Source organism: Lagopus leucura, unplaced genomic scaffold, assembly GCF_019238085.1.
Source record: "Lagopus leucura isolate 7727_CA_CO unplaced genomic scaffold, USGS_WTPT01 Super-Scaffold_100008, whole genome shotgun sequence".
In the NCBI taxonomy this organism is placed as follows: domain Eukaryota; kingdom Metazoa; phylum Chordata; class Aves; order Galliformes; family Phasianidae; genus Lagopus; species Lagopus leucura.
The window spans coordinates 19,885,603-19,907,002 of record NW_024962265.1 but is presented as its reverse complement, the minus strand read 5'-3'; the positions used below and the strand labels follow the sequence as shown (position 1 = coordinate 19,907,002).

Here is a 21,400-nt window from a genome sequence, read left to right as displayed (position 1 = left end):
CCTGCTGGTCACGGAACTGGGCCGGACCAGCCCATAAACCGTTGACAAGTCTGCTGCTGTAACTTCATTTTACCCAGAGGTTCAAACATCTCTTTTAACCACTCAGCTGATTTCACTCTTTTTTTGCAGCATTCCAGTCATGACATTTTAGACATCTCTGTTCCAGATGATCCCAGTACTTAAGTGTCTTGCTGCTTATAGATGCAGTTGGAAGCTTAAACTGACAGCATGCTTCTCACAGAACTTCGTTTCTTTTAGTAGTACATCTCACTAACTTTTATGCAAGTGTTAGGAAAATAGTGCTTTATGACAGGGGTTTTTTTTTTTCTCTTTTTTTTTCTCTTTTATTTCATTTAGTTCAATGATGCACTGGAATAATTTAACTGTTGATAGTGGATTCTTTTCTTAACAACAGCAGCTGTCAAAATGGTCTGATTGTGAACAAACAAAATAACGAATGAAAAAAATCACACAAGACTTAAAGGGACATAAAGTCAATGCTGACATAAAGTCAAAAAAAAAAGTTCATATAGTTCTCTGTAGAACATCCACAGAAATAACCTAAAATGTCATGCTTAATCACATACGCTTTTTTTTTTGTTCTTCTACTTGAGAACAAGGACAAACAATGAACAAGGAGATCCATAAAAGCCACCAAACTTGGGGTGTGAAGGTTATTTTGGATTTTTTTTTTAATCTTTCATTGATTATTATTTAGTTTTTTTCTCAATTTTGTATTAGTTTTAAGCATATGTAAATTTACATAACTTATGCATAGAAATGGTATATGTTGGAAAGTGCTACTAAAAAAATTACCAGTGTCAAGTCTATAAATCAATATTCTTACTTAGTCTTCTCAAGTTATACCAGCTTTTTAGCATGTTTTCCCTTATGGATGTGTCACACCACGCATATTCAGATATTTAATATACTAACCAGCAATGAGAGATATTTTCCCCAGCCCATGTACCATAACTGAAACCTGAGCAAGACCATAGAATCATAGACTGGTTTGGGTTGGAAGATAAAGCAGTCTGTCTGAGGAAAAATACTTATGATGTTTATTTACATCTTCTTCAACATGCATGTCTGTTGGCTGACAGACACCAACAGTCATAGTCTGGCTTAGACTCTTTTACATTCCACCCAGAGTCTTTGTGCAATGTTACATTTGGGGAGCAATGATTCAATAACCACTAAATATAAAGATAACCTTTCCCTAATCATTTATGAATTTTGGATCCAGACACCCGTGTTTACCATTTAGTTATTGTTTATTTTCATTTATTAGTGGAAATATCCTGACAGTGAAATAAAAATGATTCTCAAAGCATTCTACTTAATCTGTGTTCATATCATAGTTTATTAATATGAAATCTTTTTCCACATATGCATAATGATTTCTCCTACTGTTTAAAGTTCTACTAATATTTAAGAAAACAGAAGTGCTTGAAAAACATTCTGGAGAAATTTTGCCTACCCTATTCCAAAAGTAGTAAGTTTAAACTCAAAAGCACAATTAAATGCTATTCTGAAATACACCTGGCTTGTAACGAATGCTACATTAAATTTCATTACAGTCAACATTTCAAAAAAGGAACCATTGCTATGAAGAGTTTGTGAAGTTCCTCAACTTATTGCTCATTCTCTCCAAACAAATTTAACCCATTAAAAAATAGATTTTAAAATCAATGGCAAAGTGTGTAAGCATGAAAAAAAAATGTCTGCTTTTTTATTTAATTTCTTCAGTCTTCGAAAAAGATCATAAATTCTTTGAATCAATTAGATTAGAAAAGGCCTTCAAGATTAACAATATAAAAAATCTCAAATAAGACGTTCAATAATATATTAGTTTGGTTTAAAAATGCTTCTCTAGGTGCTGTATAATACTGAGAAACCTCCATCCAGGCATTGCTTGGGTCCCAATACACGAAAGACATAGAGCTCTTGGAGCGGGTCCAGAAAACACCACAAAGATATCAGAGCGCTCCAGAGCTGGAGCAACTCTCCTATGACGAAAGACTGAGGGAGCTGGGCTTGTTCAGCCTGGAGAAGAGAAGGCTCTGCTGAGACATCAACGCAGCCTTCCAGTAATTAAATGGTGTTTAAAAACAGGAGGGAGACTGACTTTTTACAAGGGTAGATGGTGACAGGACAAGGGGAAACAGTTTTGATCCAAAAGAGGAGAAATTTAAATTAGATGTTAGAAGGAAATTCTTTACTCACTGGACAGTGAGGCACTGGCATAGGCTGCTCAAAGAAGCTGTGGATGCCCCATCCCTGGAGGCACTCAAGATCAGGTTGGATGGGGCCTTAGGCAGGCTGATCCAGTCATTGGCAACCTGCCCATAGCAAGGGGTCTGGAACTTCATGATATTTAAGGTCCCTTCCAAGTTGGAGTATACTCTGACAATATATGTACGTGTGCACTAAGCTACTACCTTTTTTCCTCTTCAAATAAACCATTAACTGTATGAAGGCACGAGCTATTATGATTATGTCTGTAATATTCTGTGTCTAAATATGTTTTTATTTGCAGCCAAAAGTAGAAACACTGTGAAAATAATTATTTGAATTACAAGACTACTGCATTAGCATATTAATTTGCTTTTCTTCTTCCTGAAAGTTATCTGAAGAATAAGAAATCATTTTTAAAGAAGACAACTAAGAAGTGAAATTTAGCTGTGTGATTTAGTATAATTTATGCATTTAGTCTTGGGTTTCACATGACAAATGCAAAAGAGATATTCATCAATCCCATCTACAGATGTCAAAACCAAAATCATCCTTTACTACAAGCTAAGATGAAACAATGGTGTAAATCAGACCTCACTGCCCAGTTTCCAGCCAAGTAATATTTTCTGTGTTTCAATACTCAGAAATGCATTTGTATTGTTATAGGTACTTACCATAAAACTTACTAGACCAAGCTGTTAAAAAAATGTGCTACAAAGTCTTTTTCTAACTTAAAACTGAGCACACCCACAGAAATTCAGAATTTAAATACAATGCACCTGAATCTGTTTTCTTATATCAAAGAGACCTTTTTAAATCTGTGGTGTATCTATAATATGTCATTATCTTATTACTCATTTATTCTGATTTAATACAAATAGCCGTGGAAATCAAGACTTATCCAATTCACTAAGCCTGCTTACTTCAATTTTTAGTGTGGAAAATGTTTTTTTCTGCCACACACTTTTCACCAGACAGTTTATCCATGTGAATTAACAGACTTTTTTTAAACACATATGGATCTATTTCTTTATTCTACAAGCAAGAGTGTAACCTGAACCAGGAACATGTTAAACTTTTGAGCAATTAGAAGTGGGTACATGCTAACTTTTCCAACTGAATTAATTAAATTCAATACATGTATTTAAAAACATTATAAAAATCACCTGGTAAAATGGAAAAGAATTTGTGTAAAGGAGTAAAGACTTTATTTTCTTATTTTATGATTTTTCCAAATCTTACAGATTTGCAGTTTTGAAGGATGTTGCTATTATTGCTCTTTCCTGCCTAACTCATTCTCTTCATCACTATCAGATGACTAAAACTCACACAATATATATTTATCCCTGTCTTCCCATTAGAACAGAGAGAGGAAGAGTTAAATGATATGATTTGTATGGTCTCAGCATGACTGACACCAGGAAAGAACTGTGCCAACTGAAAAAGGAATAACATATAACCAAGCGTGCAATGTTGAACTTCTCATTAAAACATCAGGAAAAAGTTTTCCCTCTGAGACAATAATAAGTGCCTTAAGTGATTTCACCTATGCTTCATTCAATCCTATCTTATTTAAATTATATGTGTCAATCAGAGGGAATAGTAATTGTTTTCATTCTGTCCAGGCATTCTTCTTTATTATTTTTGACAAATGTACATTGATCTTCTCGGACTTCTGAAACATAGCCGTTGCTATCAGATCTGGGGATTATAAAGATTTATAGTGCTTCATGTAACAGGCTGGAGCATCAGAGAAGGGCAGTAACTGAGCATCAACAGAAACAGTCATTTAAAGTAAGGATATAGCAAGAAAATACCAACATTATTATCCACAGTCACATTCAGTAGGTTGTGTTGAAATGCAGGAAACCTACCATTTGAATCACATACTTTATTTTCTATGAATCCTGAGACTCTGTTCATAATTAGCACTGAGAATTACTAAATCTTTCGAGCGAAAATGTTGCAGTTTTACAAGTATTGCAAGACAAAAAAAAAAAAAATTACAGTATTTGATTTGTAAATTCACCACTTACCTTCTCTGCCGACTGGGCCGTACCAAAAAAGATTGGAATAAAAGCTAACCAAATTATGCAGGTTGTGTACATAGTAAATCCAATGGGTTTTGCTTCATTGAAGGTCTCTGGAACCCCTCTTGTTTTAATAGCATAAACAGTACACGTGACCATCAAGAGAATACTGTATCCAAGGGAACAAATGAGAGACAGATCTGAAATGTCACATTTGAGAACTCCCCTGGCATTTTCTGGTTCAAGAGTCCTCTGCTCTCCATAATCTACTATGGTGTGTGGTGGATCAATAGCAAACCAGATGAAGACTCCAATAAGCTGCAAGGATATGAGACTGAAAGTGATCACCAGCTGGGAAGCCGGACTAATAAATTTGGGAGCTGTGACTGATTTCTTACCCTGTTCAAATATTCTGTGAATTCTATTTGTTTTGGTAAGCAAGGCAGCATAGCTGAAACACATGCCGAGTCCTAGGAAGATCCTCCGAAATGAGCAGATCACTGTATCAGGAGTGGCAATCATTAAAAAAGTAATGGAATAACAGAGAAAAATCCCAGTCAAGAGCACATAACTGAGCTCCCGTCCAGAGGCCCTAACAATCGGAGTATCGTTGTACCGGACAAACGTCACGATGACAAAGGTGGTGGCAATTATCCCAAGGATAGCTATGAAGACGGGCACAATGGCCCATGGGGAATGCCACTCCAGTTTGATTATGGGGATAAGCTGGCAATCTGTACGGTTGGCATTCGGTCTCTTATTGATGGGGCACAGTTCACAATTGAATTCATCCACCTGGTAGTGGTACCCTTCGCAGCGTTCACAGTGCCAGCAGCAGGGCACCCCCTTCACGGTTTTCTTTCTTTCCCCAGCTTTACAGGGTAGGCTGCAGACAGATGCCGGATGAGTGTGCTCTCTATTAGCCCACTGCATGTCTTCTACCTGCGGGTATAAAAAATTAATGAGCCTTCTATTTACTCCCATTTATAATATCCTAATCCTGGCCACACGTTCGTCATAAATCACTACATGCTGACAGTTCAAATGCAGTTTACCATAATAAGAAACCTATTTCTTCCCCATGTATTGACTTTATGAAAGTGTTAAATGATTGTGTCCAATAAATCATTCATGCCACTGGCTTGATGAGTGTCATTAGTTTCTATTTACCTCTTTACTGCTGACCAAATTGACATCTGTAAGGATATTTATCGACTCATGGCTGCTTTAAAAGCAAAAAACCCTGTACACAGCGCTTTAAAAGTTAATCATATGCAAATATAAGTACCGCTAGCTCTCAAACATTTAATTACAAAATAAGGTTACATGAGTTTCAAATAAGTTCTTGGCACAATGAAGAAAAAGACTGCAATCTCCTTGCATCAGTTTTGTCAGAACAAAAAGTGTCAGAAAAAAACATCAATATATAGGAAATGTAATGCCATGTCTTCCACAAAAGTTGGTATTTCACACTTTTTTCCTTTTTGAGTTTGAAAATTCACAAAGGAGTTTTGTTTTCATTTCTAGAAGACAAAAATGAGTATATGCTGCTTTCTGAATGATAATGGAAAAAGATGTCATGACTACACTTTAGTTCTCCTGATTTAAAAATTCCAAGATTCTTTTTGTAGTATAAAGCAGATGCACACAGAGCAGTTTTTCTTTGGAAGTCCCAGATTTCTCACAGCAGAGCATTAACAAAATAAATGTGCTTTTTTTTTCATGCTCTTGTCTAATTTTCGTGCATAATCCCCACATAATTTTTTTCCCCACTCTGGCTTAAAATTATCACTCAAGTTAGTCCCAGCAACTCTTAGCCCACCCTTAGTAACAGTGTGTTCTGCAGGAGGTCACACCGAGTGATCCAGAGAGGTTTGCAAATAATTTCTTATAGGCACTAGATTTGCTCTGCCATCTCCATCTTTTATTCCTTTGTTAGGTAGTAAGCACTCAAACATGAAGGACTCACTTTCTTCTTGTCTACTAAGTACTTAGCACTTTCATTCAATTTAGAGGTTTCATTTATAAGTGAAACAGCAGTAAGAACACTTCACGTGTCAGGAGTGTTTACAGCTCCTTCTGGAGGAGGACAGAATGGGGACAGCTTTCCAAGAGGGATAATTTTGGCCTTAAAGGTTTATTTTTGCAGTCATTTTTCAACAGATTTGAGAGAAAACCACAATGTAGCATGTCCAGCCTTCTTTTCCTTCCTTTGAGTACCATGTCACTGAACTACACATGCTGAATACAAGAGAAGCATGCAGACTGGCTCTTTGTCTCCTTTGCACCTTCTTCTGCACAGCGCAGGACTTGACTGCCATTTGACACGCAAAAGGGCAAACAATTGACTGCATGGTAATGAAGAGGAACATGCTCACATGGGCAACTCAGTGAGACCCCTGAGTCCATTTAAGGACATTTTTGGGACTGATTAATGATGAAACTGAGTAATGATTAAAGAAGACTGAGATGTCCTTCTGGGGAGTATCTTCTGTTCATTTCAGCCAGAAGCAATCCAGTTCACTGAAAAGCCATGCTACTTCTGGTTATTCCAGTAATTTCCAGATATCCATAACATGCAGCACTCCCTGTCTGTATTCTTGGTCTATTTTTTTTTTTTTTTTTCCATATGAATTTAATAAAGAAAAACATTCAAAGACTTTATTACAACAAAGCTCTTAAAGCTCTATTCGTTTTTCCAGTTATCAAATGTATGTATCAGCTTCCTGAGTTCTTGAATCTGTGCAGAATATTCACCTGTGTCATTATTTTTCTATCCACAGGTTACAGCACTAGTGAACCCACATCTTCTCTGAGATTAAATTTAGATAATATATGATAGTAGGAACTGATATACAAGAAAGAGGAGGATCATCAGAGACATTTTGGAGCATACAGTCATGCACACTGTGTAATTTTCAGAACTGCTGAATACCTATAATTGTAATCAAATTCAAAAGGAATTTCTGAATGCTTAGCCTCCTTCGAAAACCAGATTTTTTTTACGTAGACAGAAACACGTAGCAGTGGAATTTTCAAAATTGCCACGGGGAAATTGTTCAGTTGAGTTAATTAATTTAAATGGGAGCCTATACGCTTTATCTCTTGTTGAAAATCCTACTCTCTTTGCATATACAGTTTTTATCATCTAAATGCTTTGGAAAACCTGCCCCAAAGTGATTTATAAATTCAAATACTGCAAAACTAACATCAGAATAGCTTAACTTTAGTCATACATTTTTAAACAGGATTCTCATGGGGAAATGAAAATGACAAGGAACACAAGACCACACACACAAAAATGGAATAAGAGAAGGGTTTTTTTGACATAAAAACAAAATATGCAGATCTTCAGCCCTTATTGATCAAAATTTCTCAGTCTTTAGCAGTCTTTATACTGCTCAGACCCTGCTAGAGCTGTGTGAATCTCAGTTCTTTAAGTAGCCTTAGGTAAACTTGGATAATAGAAGACTTTTTTTTGTAACTTTCATTTTCATGTGACATCTGCTAGCTGCTTTTCACTACAGTATGACATATGACAAGACTAAATTCAGTGTAAAATACATTTTTTTAGATCAGATGGGCTGGGTTGGCTGGATCTGTATTTATTACCATTAATACAATTAATTTAATAGTGATTATTATCAACTTCATTTTAGTAGCTGCATTGAATTTGCAGTGTCTGATAGACTGATCTGCTGTCATGGAATGCTTCACATTCCCCTGTCACCAGATTTTGTTTTCAACAATTCCAATACTTACTACAATAAAAATATCTGAAAGTGTGTGACAGCATGTCTGTAAGGCACATATTCAATTTCTACAAAATACATCACGATACAGAAAGAGAATGGCTTCATTGCTATTTAAATAGACATAAAAATCATCCTTACGTGAGATATCTGCCTGATGGAGTGGCAATTTGCTTTAATTTGCAGCACTAAGGTTCACAGTTCACTAAACCATCAAAACACCGAGGAAATACCATTTCATATCAAAATTGAGTAAACACCTCTATCCTTCATGAACATTACAAATACAATTTTCTCTAATATCTAATAACAAAGCTAAAAATTAATGATTCGAGAAATGGGATCAAACAAGATGAGATTTACATGCCACTGTACAAAAATCACATTCACATTCCCGGCACCTATATTCCTCCAACAATTGAGCAGTTCATTCATCTAGCAATGCTCCAAGCAACTGGAGACCGATCAAAATGCTGTTAATAGGTCACATACAATTTCTGAACCATTTAAATATACAAGAACACTCTGTTTTTCATTCTTTACAATAATGGAAATAATTATCAATTGCGTAATTCACCAAGGGGTAATAATACAGAGCACTTTGATAAACTTCAGAGGATTTATATCGAGGACTTAGCTGGATGGTATTTTAATGTTTTGGATTATGTTGCACTATCAATTGCAGGAATTTCCATTTTTGAAGTCTTATTTCAGAGCTAGAAATGTATCTAAAAATGAAAAATATATGTTTACAAATGTTATTCTAATGAATAGAATTATGCAAAACACAGACAGGGGAATATAAACAGTGTATTCTGCAAGAAATATAGGAGCAAGCTAACATCTTATTTGACTACTTAGCAAAGATCTTCAGAAGCATAAAGACTCTCACATACAACTTCATATGTCTTTTAAAACACATTCAGATTCTCAGTTACAAAAAATGACAAAAGCTTGAAACATTCCCTGCTGTTACTAAGAGCTAGACTTATGTCTGACTCAAGTTTCTGGAAGTATTTCCCTTCTGACAAAAAGGTTCATCAGAAGAGCACAGCAAGTGACAGAGTTAAGGCAATTTAGTCAAATATTTAGCTTTTTGAATTGTCTAATGCATCTACTCTCAGAGTAGAAGTTCCAGTCTCTAATGTACCTTGTCCAATCAAGTCATCTGAACCATCGCACACCAAAATTAAACTGAAAACTGGTTCAACTGAAGTGAATTCATTATGAGCCTAAATATAATGATCATTGTATTCAGTCTGCTAGACAGATTTTATTCCTCTAGAGAATAGCTGGGCATTCTTACAGACTAAACTTTCAAACATTTAAGCAAGCACGTGCAGAATGGAAATAAGTCAAGGGCAAAAAATATACTTGAAAGGAAGACACTACAAAATAAACTAGAGTGAATTCAGATTGTCAACTGCAGTCTCAAATCACTATGATCAAGAAATTTTCTGTAATTTCTTAGAATTATTTACACTGCTCACCACATACAGATGTTTTCCTAAAAACAGACATCTTTCTCTGGAACCCGAGGCACCGATATTCCTAAATATTTGTAAAGAACATGGGATTGTTTCTTTGTTTTTACCAAACACCAGTTGAAAACTAATGCAGTCAAATGTCAGACATGACTGAAGAAGAGTCTGAGAAGCCTGAGTGTATACAAAGAGCGGAAAAGACCAGGGGGGAAGGTAAAATATACATTATTTGAAAGTAGTGCTGCAGAATAGTTGCATAGATTTGGTCTTTAGTGTCATTCAAGTTGCGCCAGGGGAGGTTTAAATTAAATATCAGGAAAAACTTTACAGAAAGAGTTGTTAAGCACTGGAATGGACTCCCCAGGGATGTGGTTGAGGGTCAGGGTTAGGGTGGTTAGGGGTAGGGTTACCATTCCTGAATGTGTTCGAAGTCCATTTGGATGCGGTGCTCAGGGACATGATTTAGTGGAAGGCTGTTAGGGTAGTGTGGTTTGGTGAGGTTGGACTTGATGATAATTAAGGTCTTTTCTAACCACAGTGATTCCATGATTCTATGATTTGCTTAGAGTATATATAGCTCTGTTATAATCTGACTTTCTTGGTGACCTTGGGCAAGTTATGTAATCTGCTTGAACCTCAGCTTTGCTCACCTTTCCCTCAGTCTGGAGGGAAGCTGTCAGGCAGACAAGAGCAGTGGAAGCACTTAGGTAAGTTTAAAATGCGGTAAAATCTTTAAGTAGAGATATTTTATTTTCTGAATCTCAGTGATGCCACAGCCTAAACTTATCTCCATCTCTCAGGTCTAGAAGGGCTTTTGCTTGGCAAGTACTTATATCAGAATGCATAATTAAAACACTTTTTTTCTTTTAAAAGTGAGCAATCTATTTCAAAGAATTTATACAAGAAACATTGTAACTGTTCTGCTTCCTCAGCATGTCAGTATCTTTCTTCTCATTTCCAGCTTCCCATAGCCACAGTCTCTATGTAAGAGAACGTATTTTTAACGTTCTGTCCACATTGGCAACTAAGTCTCAGCTGACACAAAGCAAACAAATAAGTAAACAAAGGAGATGATATGTGCAAAGAGAAAATAGTGCAAAAAGATATCAAATTTCTTGTGATCATAAACAGAAAAAGTTAAATATCAGTCTTGCTTTATCAGTGGAAGTATGTTCCACTGATAGCACACTCAGTGTGCTGAGACTTTAAGAAAACAGCCTTGCTAGTTAAATCATACAGTATTTACATGGGAGAGGATAATGTGAAAATCATAAACAAAGAATGATCACACTATTGTATCACAGTCTACAGAGTAGTGTTTTACAGACTTTAAACCCAAGCCTTAAAATGCTGGTCATTGCACACAGTTCAGGATCTGTTTATGTTAAAGACTACTTTTCTCTAACTCTAATTTGGCTGGCACTTGTGGGCTCCAGAAGTACTGACACTAAATGATGTGGACAACCCTGCCCATGGCAGAGGGTTGGAACCAGATGATCTCTAAGATCCCTTCCAACCCAAGCTATTCTACTATTCTAATAGACTGCTAATATAAAAGTATGAGCTGGAATGCATTCTCTTTGATTTGCTAGATGCCAGATTTTTTATTGCGCACACAATGCAAGGAAAATCACTTTTTATTCTCAGGTGTCTTGGGAAGTAGACTGGCACAAACTGTAGCAATTAGCAGGTCATCATGTAAACAGCTACTGTTACTGCTCAGTTCAAATATTAGATGGAAATTTACTGCAACCTTGGAGGCACTTCTATTCAGTACAAGCAATATATTTTTTTCTTTTGGAAACATGAATATTAATTACTATTAAAGCAACTGCCTCTGGAGATAGGCTCTTTATTTCCAAACAAGACCATATCCTCTCCCTCCTCCCAGTCATTTCCTTAATAGTTTTGTGTCATAGAAATATCCTATTCAAGATGACATCAGCAGACTTGAGATTTTTTGAAAGTAATTTACAAGGACTCGTATGTATTTCAAAAATATATCATTATTATGAAGGGATCAGATTGCAAATCAGGTTTCTAAAGTTATTCTTTATGCAGATAATTTTCAAATAGACAGCTTCTATTGAATATCATTACTCAGAAAGCCTCACTGCCTTTACATGGACTTGAATGCACTTGAGGAGATTTTAATGAGCATTTTGGTGCCCTATTCCTATGTAAGTTATGATGCACACATGGGGACTGAAGTCATTATATTCTACTAAAAGCAGATCAAGCCATAACTACCTATAAATAAAGTATGTTTTAAAACTCTCAAATTAAAATAAAACAAACAAAAACAACAAAGAAAAAAACCTATAACTTATCATCAGATTTTTTTTTAAAGGAAAATGCTACTTTGAAAGGAAACCCTCAATCTTCACCTTCATCCTTTTTCTGTCAAGTGATAAGATTTTACCAGTATTAAGTCTGTTTGAACCTCAAGGTTTGGGAATATTCTTTTTCTTGTAGATCAAGCAGAAACAGCCTGTAACATACTTCAAAAATGTAGCACTTTGAGAAAATAAAAGGAGTTCAGCCCTGGCAAAGATTTCCTTAACATCATTCCCAATGTGTCCAGGGATTATTTTTAGCTCTGCACGAGATCCATGCTATCATTAGTTTAACGGAGTAGTTGCATTTATTGATAAAGCTTCTAATATCCACAACAAACTTTCTCCTTATCAAACCTATTGCTCTTACTTAAAGTCGCCTAAGTTACTGTTTTGAGTCAGATCTGTCCAATCCAGTGCTTCAGAGTATATTCCCATCAATTTGTAGATACCTTTCATTCTCAGTGTTGCTTGGATTCACCGTCATTTCCACTCCTCAGAGTTAAGAGAAAGAAGGGGTTAATCACAAATACCATCTGAATGTAAATGGCTTTCATCTTTAGTTGCTGGCTAATTCACTGAAAGACCCCTTTATTCTAATGAAAAAAAGAGTCACCATAAATATTTTCAGTCACTGGGGGAATTTGTTCCTGAGCACTTTCATGATGGACTTCTTGATAGATACTATGTCCTGCACTAGAACTCAGATTTAGACCAGTCCAATAATTTCAGTGAAGTTATGGCAACAGGGACATAAATGTCTAATATTACTTATTTCTTTCTTCTAAACTATAAATTAGCCAAACATTATTTATTTATTTATTTATTTATTTCAAATATTTCCATTCAAGCACGAGTGCCGGCAAGACAGAAAGCACAAAGTTGACCACCCAAAGAATAACAGGAAACAGAGCTGGAAGGTCACGTGATCTTATGGTCCTCAATCTCCAAAAAGCATTTCAGCAAAGTGAAGCACTTGAAATTTTGATCAAAGGTGCACTCTCCTCAGCAGAACTGTGACACGATTCACTGTGACAGAGGAACAGACAAGTCCGATTGAAAGGTGGGGTTCAAATTTATTTCCCCACTTCAAGAGAAGTATCACTAAACCATTCCTGATTTATTTGTCTAACCTTTTTAAAGGAAAATAGCTGCTAATGCGTGCAGTATCTTCTACCCTGAAGCACTGCAAAGTCCTAAACACTGAGATGTAGATTTTGACATTGCTCTAAGGTAGCTTGCACTATAATAGCTCGTGCCACCTTTGTCAGCTCCATTTAGGGAACAGTCAGATCTTTCCATTCTACTCATTTTAGATTTTCAGCACTACATAAAAAAAGGAAATCACAGAGAGCTTTCAAACATAGCTCCATCCAGGTAACAAAATCACATGTAGAAAGTCTGAAAGTCTGAGCTATTTCAGAAATGGCAACAAACGGACTGTGATTTATACTAAGATTTTCAGCAGCAGGGGGAGAGCTCTCTGCCAAGCCTCTGCTGAAGCTAAGAATGAAGTGTCAATAACTGAATTGAAAATTCTGCAGAGAGACTTAGTGATCTGGCAGGGAAAAAACAAGCATGTGTGTTGTGGTTTAAACTGGCAGGCAGCTCAGCACCATGCAGCTATTTGCTCAATCCTGCCCCAGTGGGATGGGGGGAGAGAATTTAAAAAGGTAGATCACATGGGTTGAGATAAAGATTAATAGGATGGAAAAGAAAAAGAATAATAATGACAAAAAGGTGTACAAAAAAAGTGACACACAATGCAATTACTCACCACATGTCAACTGATGCCCCAGCCAGACTCCAAGCAGCATTAGCTCTCCCAACCAACTCCTCAAGTTTTATTGTTCCATATGACATCACATGATGTGGGATGTCCTGTTTGGGTCAGCTTTTCTGGTTCTGTCCCCTCCCTGCTCTCTGCCCCCTTACTAGCAGGGCAGCATTAGAAGCTGAAACATCCTTGACTTTTAGCACTGCTTTGCAACAACTAAAACATCAATGTGTTATCAACATTATTCTCATCCTAAATCTCAAACTGAGGACCAGAAAAGCTATTAGGAGGAAAATTAACTCTATTTCAGAAAAAATCAGGTCAATGCAGAAGACGTTTAAGCTAGAGAAAATACTACCCAGTGCGTTTACTAAGGGTGAGGAGGAAAGAAATAATCCTTGTTGCTAAGGAAAGAATGATAAACATTCTAAATAAGAGCACTTCAGGAAGTCAGAGACTTCCATAAAAACTAAGCATATTGAGATTTATTCTATGATACGCAAATAACTAACTGAGGAGTTGGAAAAAAAACTTATACTCTATGGGAAAGTATGGAAAACTTCCAAATTGTAAACCATGGAATCATTGAATGGCTTTGGTTGCAAGTAATCGAAAAGCCCACTCAGTTCCAGACCTCTGGTGCGGGCAGGGCTGCCACTCACCAGCTCAGGCTGCCCAGGGCTCCATCCAACCCAGCCTTGAGCATCTCCAGGGATGGGGTATCCACAAATATAGTGCTTATGCTACGAAAAGGGGACAACAAGTCAAGGACTTATCAAATTAACTGAATTATTGGTTTAACTTGAATTCCCAGATAAATCCCAAAAGAAATAAACAAACACATTTTGAAAACAGATAAAACAAATAAACAAGACAAATAATAGCCAACAGGGATCTGTCAACAATAAGCTGTCACATTTCCTTCTGTGGGAAGATAACAGGCATCGTGGATGAGAGACAAGCAGGTAGTTGTCATTTATCTTAACATTAGAAAGATTTTTGACACCATCTCAAATTACACTCTCAGTCATAAGCAACCTATTGAAACAGACCTAGCCCCGAAGGGCTGAGTGTGAATTATATCAGAAAACTCTGGAAAGATAAAACATGTCATTGATTTGCTGTCAGAATGGAAGGGATGGTATAAGGTGGGGCCTGGAAAGGGCTTGTTCTCAATCTGCTTTTATTCAATACTTGTAAAAAGCATTTAATAAAGTTTGGATGATAAAACAGAATATATAGTGATGAAATTTGAGTAGTAACACTGGATAGAACAAGGTTGGAGCTACACTGAAGGTCAGAGTACTTAATCCACATAACACTGCCTAAGTGAAAAGGATCTGAAAAAAAAAAAGCAAGCAGTTTAACAAGGTAAAGCTTTACAAGATAGGAAGTACAGAGAGATGGCAGCACTTCATAAATTGAGATTTCAGAGCTATGAGGTAGATCACATGTTGAATCAATATTAAATATTACCCAAAAAAATGCCATATGCCATCCTGAAAGGCACAGAGAGATAAAATAATCTTCCATATTTACTCTCCACCAGTGAGTACATTCAATGAAGTTTCTCCTACACTCTCTGCTAGTGAGATCAGACAGAGTGCTTTATGAAGGTTGGATCATTGTGGTTCAGTCTGAATTAAAATCAAATGTGAAGTCCAGAGGAAATCAGCAAAGATCACATATGTTTCTATAAAACACAATCTGAGGAACTAAACTGAATAACTTCAGGTTGTACAGTCTGGAGAAATTATTCAGTCTAGGGGATAAAACAACCATCTTCAAATACATAAAAAGGATGAGGATGTGCTCAATGAACAGTGAACAAGATACGTAAAGGGCTTAAATTACAGCAATGAGACTAACTGGGTATTTATAAGATACTTCAGAGTCATAAGGGTAGTTAAAAAATGGAACAGAATGTCTTCAGAGGCTGTAAAGTCTTCATCCTTGGAGTCACAAGATACTATCTTTATGTAAGGGCTAAATAGTCTCTTGAGAACACTTTAGCTGCCCTCTTCTGTAGCACAATATGGCAGATTTCAGGTACTACATATTTTGAACACAAATAAAAAAAAACAGATCGTAACTGGATCAGACAAATAGAAACATCACAATGCATTCTCATAAGAGCTAAATGTCTTTAGACTGTCTTTACGGTTTTAAAGTATGCCTATTTAATGAACTATTTTTTTATATTTGTAAGAATAATACTTAATAATGCATTTTAAATATTTTTAAGGATAGGGTTTCTGTGTTGCTTTTCAATACAGGAAAAATGCTTTGCTGAGATATGGTAGGGTAAAAGAGATCACAGCTGTCACAATAGGAAGCTTTTCCACATAGACATAAAAAATTAATTAATTAGATAATTCATTAATTTGGGAAATGCTATGTATTCTTACATTAAAAAACAAGACCAGTCTGGAGTCTTATGTGTGGATGGAAAGCACTTTGTGAATTCACAGAAAATCTGTCCTTATCTACTAATGGAATACACAACCTGAGGGATAGAAGCAATAGGGAATCTTAAACAAGTAACTAAGTTTATAAGCTAATAAATCTGTTTCAGCATTCTTCCAGCGTTCTTGCTAAATATATAGTCTTGCATTCAATTGAGAAACCTAATGTGTTAAGTCCAGTTGTTTGTCTTTCCCAGTATTTGCTGAAAGCATACAAGAAATCTGCCTTTGAGGGGATTACTAGAAAATCAAACGAAACAAGCAAAATCTAGCAACCTTAAGAAATCGTGTCTGACTGAGATCTCTGGAGTAGTCCTCTGACCCTGCATCTGAATGAGTTACATCAAACTCAATCTGCACAGCTCACGTGCTCCAACCCATGGTGATGAAGATTGCCCAGCCTTCCAGGCAGTGCAACCCAATGCTTAATTATCCTCATCTTTAAAATTTTCCTGCATGTTCATATTAAAACTCTTCTACTGTAACTCAAATCCACTTTTCCTAACAGCCAAATTACCTATGACTAACAATACATTATTTTTCTGATTAATCTTTTCAGTATTGAAAGACATTAGCATAACTTCCTTCAGTTCAGTCTTTTCTAGACTAAGCAGTCCTACTCTGTTCAACCTTTCCCCACATGTATACTTTTAGAAGGTTGATCATTCTCACTGTTTGTATCTGGCCACTTTCCTGATAGTCTACTTCTGGAAGTGAAGTCACAGTTTTGCTACTGAGGTCATAGCAATGGGGAAGAGAAAAGATGGATTACATCATTCATTCATTAATTCACAGCAGCAATCATATCTGGCAATGCAAATCTCAGTTAACTGTTGGTTAGTTAACTCAGTTAATTGCAAAGCCTCTACTTTCCCTAAAAGGGGAAATTTACCAATTTACTGAAATCCTTATTGCAGTGTCCCAGTCACTCCTGGCACATCTTATTGTCCCACTCCCCACTAAGTCTGTTTACTGTGAAATGAAGTTACAATGAGATTAGCCATTATTTTCCATTTCCTGTTTCAAACTGTAATTAACATGACAATATCACCACTAAGAGCAGTGATGAAACGTTTTGGAAATGGGCTAAATGATTCACTTCTTATCTTTCACGGCTGAAAAGAAGATGGCTGAGAATTTATCAGGATGAAATAAATATTAGATGAGTATGCTAAAGAAATTATATTAATAATGAAATGAAGAGAAATTACAAGAAAGCAAACAGAAAAACAGACAGTAATGTACCACTAACTGTCGGTTATTCTCTTTCAACATCTCAAAAGTACTGAATGTCTGATTCATTTTCTATTTAATGAATTTTAATTTAGTAGCAGACTGCCATTATGTAACACAAATGCACAATAATTAAATATCATTTAATCTATCATTTTTAAGCTTTTAAGCATGAACATTTTGCTTCTAGGTTTAAAGGGCAGCTCAGTCTTTAAATTATAATACATATACAAATTGCTGTGTGGGAGAGGAGAAAGGTGGAAAGGACTGGGGAAAAAAAAATGCTGACTGTCCACATTTCACACTGGTACCTCACAAAGCAACTCACTGAAGATTTGCTGCTAGTTGTGCTTAATCTAAATGCTCAGTAATGTCTGTTTATGCTAAAAGCCACACCAGTGCAGAGTACAACAGGTGCAGCTCTGAAGTTCTATATTTGAAAGCAAAGCTCTCCAAGAATACATATAAAAGATTCTGATTTCATATTGTTCTATTATTGCATATTTGCTTTTAATGTGAAAGAGGAGAGCCACAAAGATGATCAAAGGGCTGGAGCAGATCTCCTATGAAGAAAGTCTGACGGACCTAGACTTGCTCAGTTTGCAGACAAAATGGCTTTGGTAGACCTCTTGCAGCCTTCCAGTACTTGAAGGGAGCTTATAAGCAGGAGGGGGAGCAACATTTACATGGTCTGATTGTGATAGGAGAAGGAGGAATATTTTATAACAAAAGCGAGGAGATTTAGGTTAGATGTTAGAGGGAGGCACTGGTACTGCTGCCCAGAGAAGCTGTGGATATCCCATCTCTGGAGGCACTCAAGGCTAGGTTGGATGGGGCCCAAGGCAGCCTGAGATGGTGAAGGAAAGCCTGCCCATGGCAGGAGACTTGGAACTAGATGGTCTTCAAAGTTTCTTCCAACCCAAGCCATTCTATGTTTCTGTAATTCTATTAAAAATATACATTATTTTAAAACAAAAGTGATTCATTTTATTTGTCATGAATGCTTCCTTTCTGCTTTCTGAAATAAACAAGAATACTCTGCAGTCTTGGTTGTGACTGTTTAAAGAATATCTCATTCTAATAACAATCTCTACACAGAATTATCACAGAAAAAAAAAAATCCTATGAATTTTCTACTCAAGAAACCTATGACAAATTTACAGCCAAGTTTGTAATTGCAGCCCCATTTTTCATTTGAAAAACCCAACTTTCACTCACTCCGACAATGTGGGAAAAATCCCTATGCATTCTAACTCTCAAGCAGAGGTTGTTTCAATGGCAATCTGGTATCACTCTAATGAAGAACAAATGATTATCCAAATTCAGGAAATTTTCTTAGCAGCTTTTGTTTTTTCCAGTTTTTTTTCTTTAGAGAGTCAGTCAAGATTGTCTGTTTCACTAAAAAAATTACTGCTAAGACTAACAAAGAAAATAATCTTCAGAAAGAAAACAAGCTGTCGTTATTCTTGGGTCCTTCCAATGGCTTTGGATCTTCAGCACTTGCACCTTTTTTTTTTTTTTTTTTTTTTTTTTTTTTTGCATAATACCACATCCAATTTTTCAAAATCATAAACTCCCATTTCTATTTTATGTTTTACATGCTTGGCTGGCTGGTACACAGTCTGCATTTCCTGCAACACAATGCTGACTGGTCTCTTGAGTCCAGCATTTTTTCTTAGTGACTACTGTTTCTATATTGAACTCAGATTTGGACAGTAAAGTAGAATGAATCCTGAGACATACTCACTGACCAGTGCTAAGATCAAGACTAGCTCTGTAAAACATAAGTCACAAGTACTCTTTGAAAAACCATGGTAGTCTATCTACATGACTTCTAGCCCTTTATGGAATAAAGGAAGATGGCAATATAATTTTGAGAAAAATAGAAGAATCCAAACACTTTTACTTGTCTCTGTGACTTATTTTTAACCCAGCATCAACAATTTTCAGGCAGATAACATGGAGAGAGTGTAAGTTTGAACTTTATTGCCTTGTGGGCAGAAGAATACCCTGCAGGCAATATTTTGTGTCATATTTTTTTTACAGTTAAAATCATATATAACACTAAGTTCCTGTTGTGTATTTCATGGCAGTGTTTTTTGTTAGACACAGAGGTTATGTTCATCAGTTTGAAAAAAAATATATCGATTATATAATAGTTACCACAGGAACTTTGCCTTCTTTAATGAAATACTGTGGCCTACAGCAAAGCTTGAAACTTGTTTGCTGCAGTTAGAGAAAATACCACAAGCTTCTTGAATCATTTTCTGTTATCATGTCAGAAGAAAGGGAACTAATGCATTTTGAATCTGTTACTTCTAAAAAGAATTGACTAATGTCAGTGTTGATAGTTTCCTCCAGGATTAGATACATAATTTACAAGACTCCTAGCAAAGAAGAGAAATCAAACACTGATTTAAATCTTCCTGTGATATGGCTGCCTGAAGGGAAGCTCATTCTTGATGCGGAGTTCCCAAATTTTACTAGTTCACCAAACACTGTGCTTAAGGCTGATGGTGATTATGGCTGTCTCTGATAGTTCATCACATCAGTGTAATTTTAATTTACGGATTTCTTAGTTATAAATCAAGACCATCACAGAAAAAATTGCTGCCCCTGAGTCATATATCTCATCAGTGCATTCACTTATAAATCAGAGAGCTTATGCATCCTATTATTTCTAAGAGGAAGTTAAAAGTCAGATATTGTAAAATTTCATTTTCTCTTCATCTGAATTCCTGTGCTTTTGAGAAAAAAAAAAAAAAAGTGAATTCCATCTTTAAATTTAACTACATTTTTACATGAAAGTTACAGTGCTTTGATATTCATATTTTTCCTTAAGAACTAAGTCTACTCAAGCTTCTTAACTGCTTTAGCTAAATGTCTGATTGTGAAAGCATCAATAACTGTGCCTGCCACATCACTAAAAGATGATCAATTTAGGAAAATATACATTTGTATCTACATAGCTTTTCAGATTAGGTTCTTTCAATACAGATTTTGGTAGACAGAAACAATGTATAGCTTGAAATGAAGTCTACATTTTTAAAGAGGAAAAAAGCCTCTCAAAAATGAACCAAAAACAACTGAATAGGTTGCTAAGTCATAAGGATAACTGAGAAAATTATTATTGAAACTTCAGGACTGGAACTATTTCCATTTTTGCCACTAAAATAAAAAGCCATCAGTTACACATCTTTCTAGCCTTTATTACAATATGAGAAATACAGAACAGAGTTTCTAAGAGGACATTCATTATTAGTCATGCAAGCAAGTTGATTTCAAATCATAAATGCTAGAAAAAGCAAGCTTGTTTTTAACTTTCCTCCTACTGAGATTACATGGTTGAGAGCCCAAATTTGTAAACCCACACATTTGTAGAAAGCGTTTACATGTGATCTGGTATGCAAAATATTGTTGCAATATGAATTAAACATAACTTTCGTTTAAAAAAAAAAAAAAACACACAAAAACTGTTTTACTTTTTTTTTTTTTTTTTAATTCATTATAAAAAGAAGAGTATTTTGGAGTGAAAACTATCAAAGCTGCCTGAAAATATGTTATCTTTTTCTACTGATAAAGGAAAGAAAATGAAGAAAGCAAACAACCATAAAGTCTATCAGTTTAACCTGTAATCTAAAGCAAAGATTTTTTTCTATCACAGTGATTAAACAAAGCTAAACTTCTCGGGTCTGATTATTTACAGTACATTAGGAATATTTAAATTCAAGCAACCTTAGAGAGGAAAATGACTTTAAAAGGAATACAAATTTACATTGCTAGAATCTCGTAAAATGATAATCATATAAAAGTCAACTAAGATTCTTTGATGCTGTAGTTTGAGGCTTCCAGATATCTGCCCTCGGAATTACCTTAAATCTGTCAGAGATTAAGATACTTTATTCAGACTCAAAAAACGTGAAAGTTTAAATTTTGAAGATTTTAACTCTTTGCAAATTTAACTTTTATACTGCACATCACAACATTATCATACATCTGTGTTTTGTAAGGATTACAAGTGCACTAGTAGCAGTAATCATGAAGTTTCTATATCCAGAACCTATAGCTGCTTCAGAGGAAACCTGAAA

At 35.7% G+C, this 21,400-nt stretch overlaps 1 protein-coding gene across 1 annotated transcript in view; it reads right to left on the bottom strand.

The window, feature by feature from the left end:
• Positions 1-21,400, bottom strand: part of GRM8 (glutamate metabotropic receptor 8) — a 317,845-nt gene that overhangs the window by 33,322 nt on the left and 263,123 nt on the right. Inside the window, exon 8 of the mRNA XM_042872520.1 lies at positions 4,272-5,207. Within this exon, the coding sequence (XP_042728454.1) occupies positions 4,272-5,207 (936 nt within the window). The remainder of the gene's footprint in view (positions 1-4,271; positions 5,208-21,400) is intronic.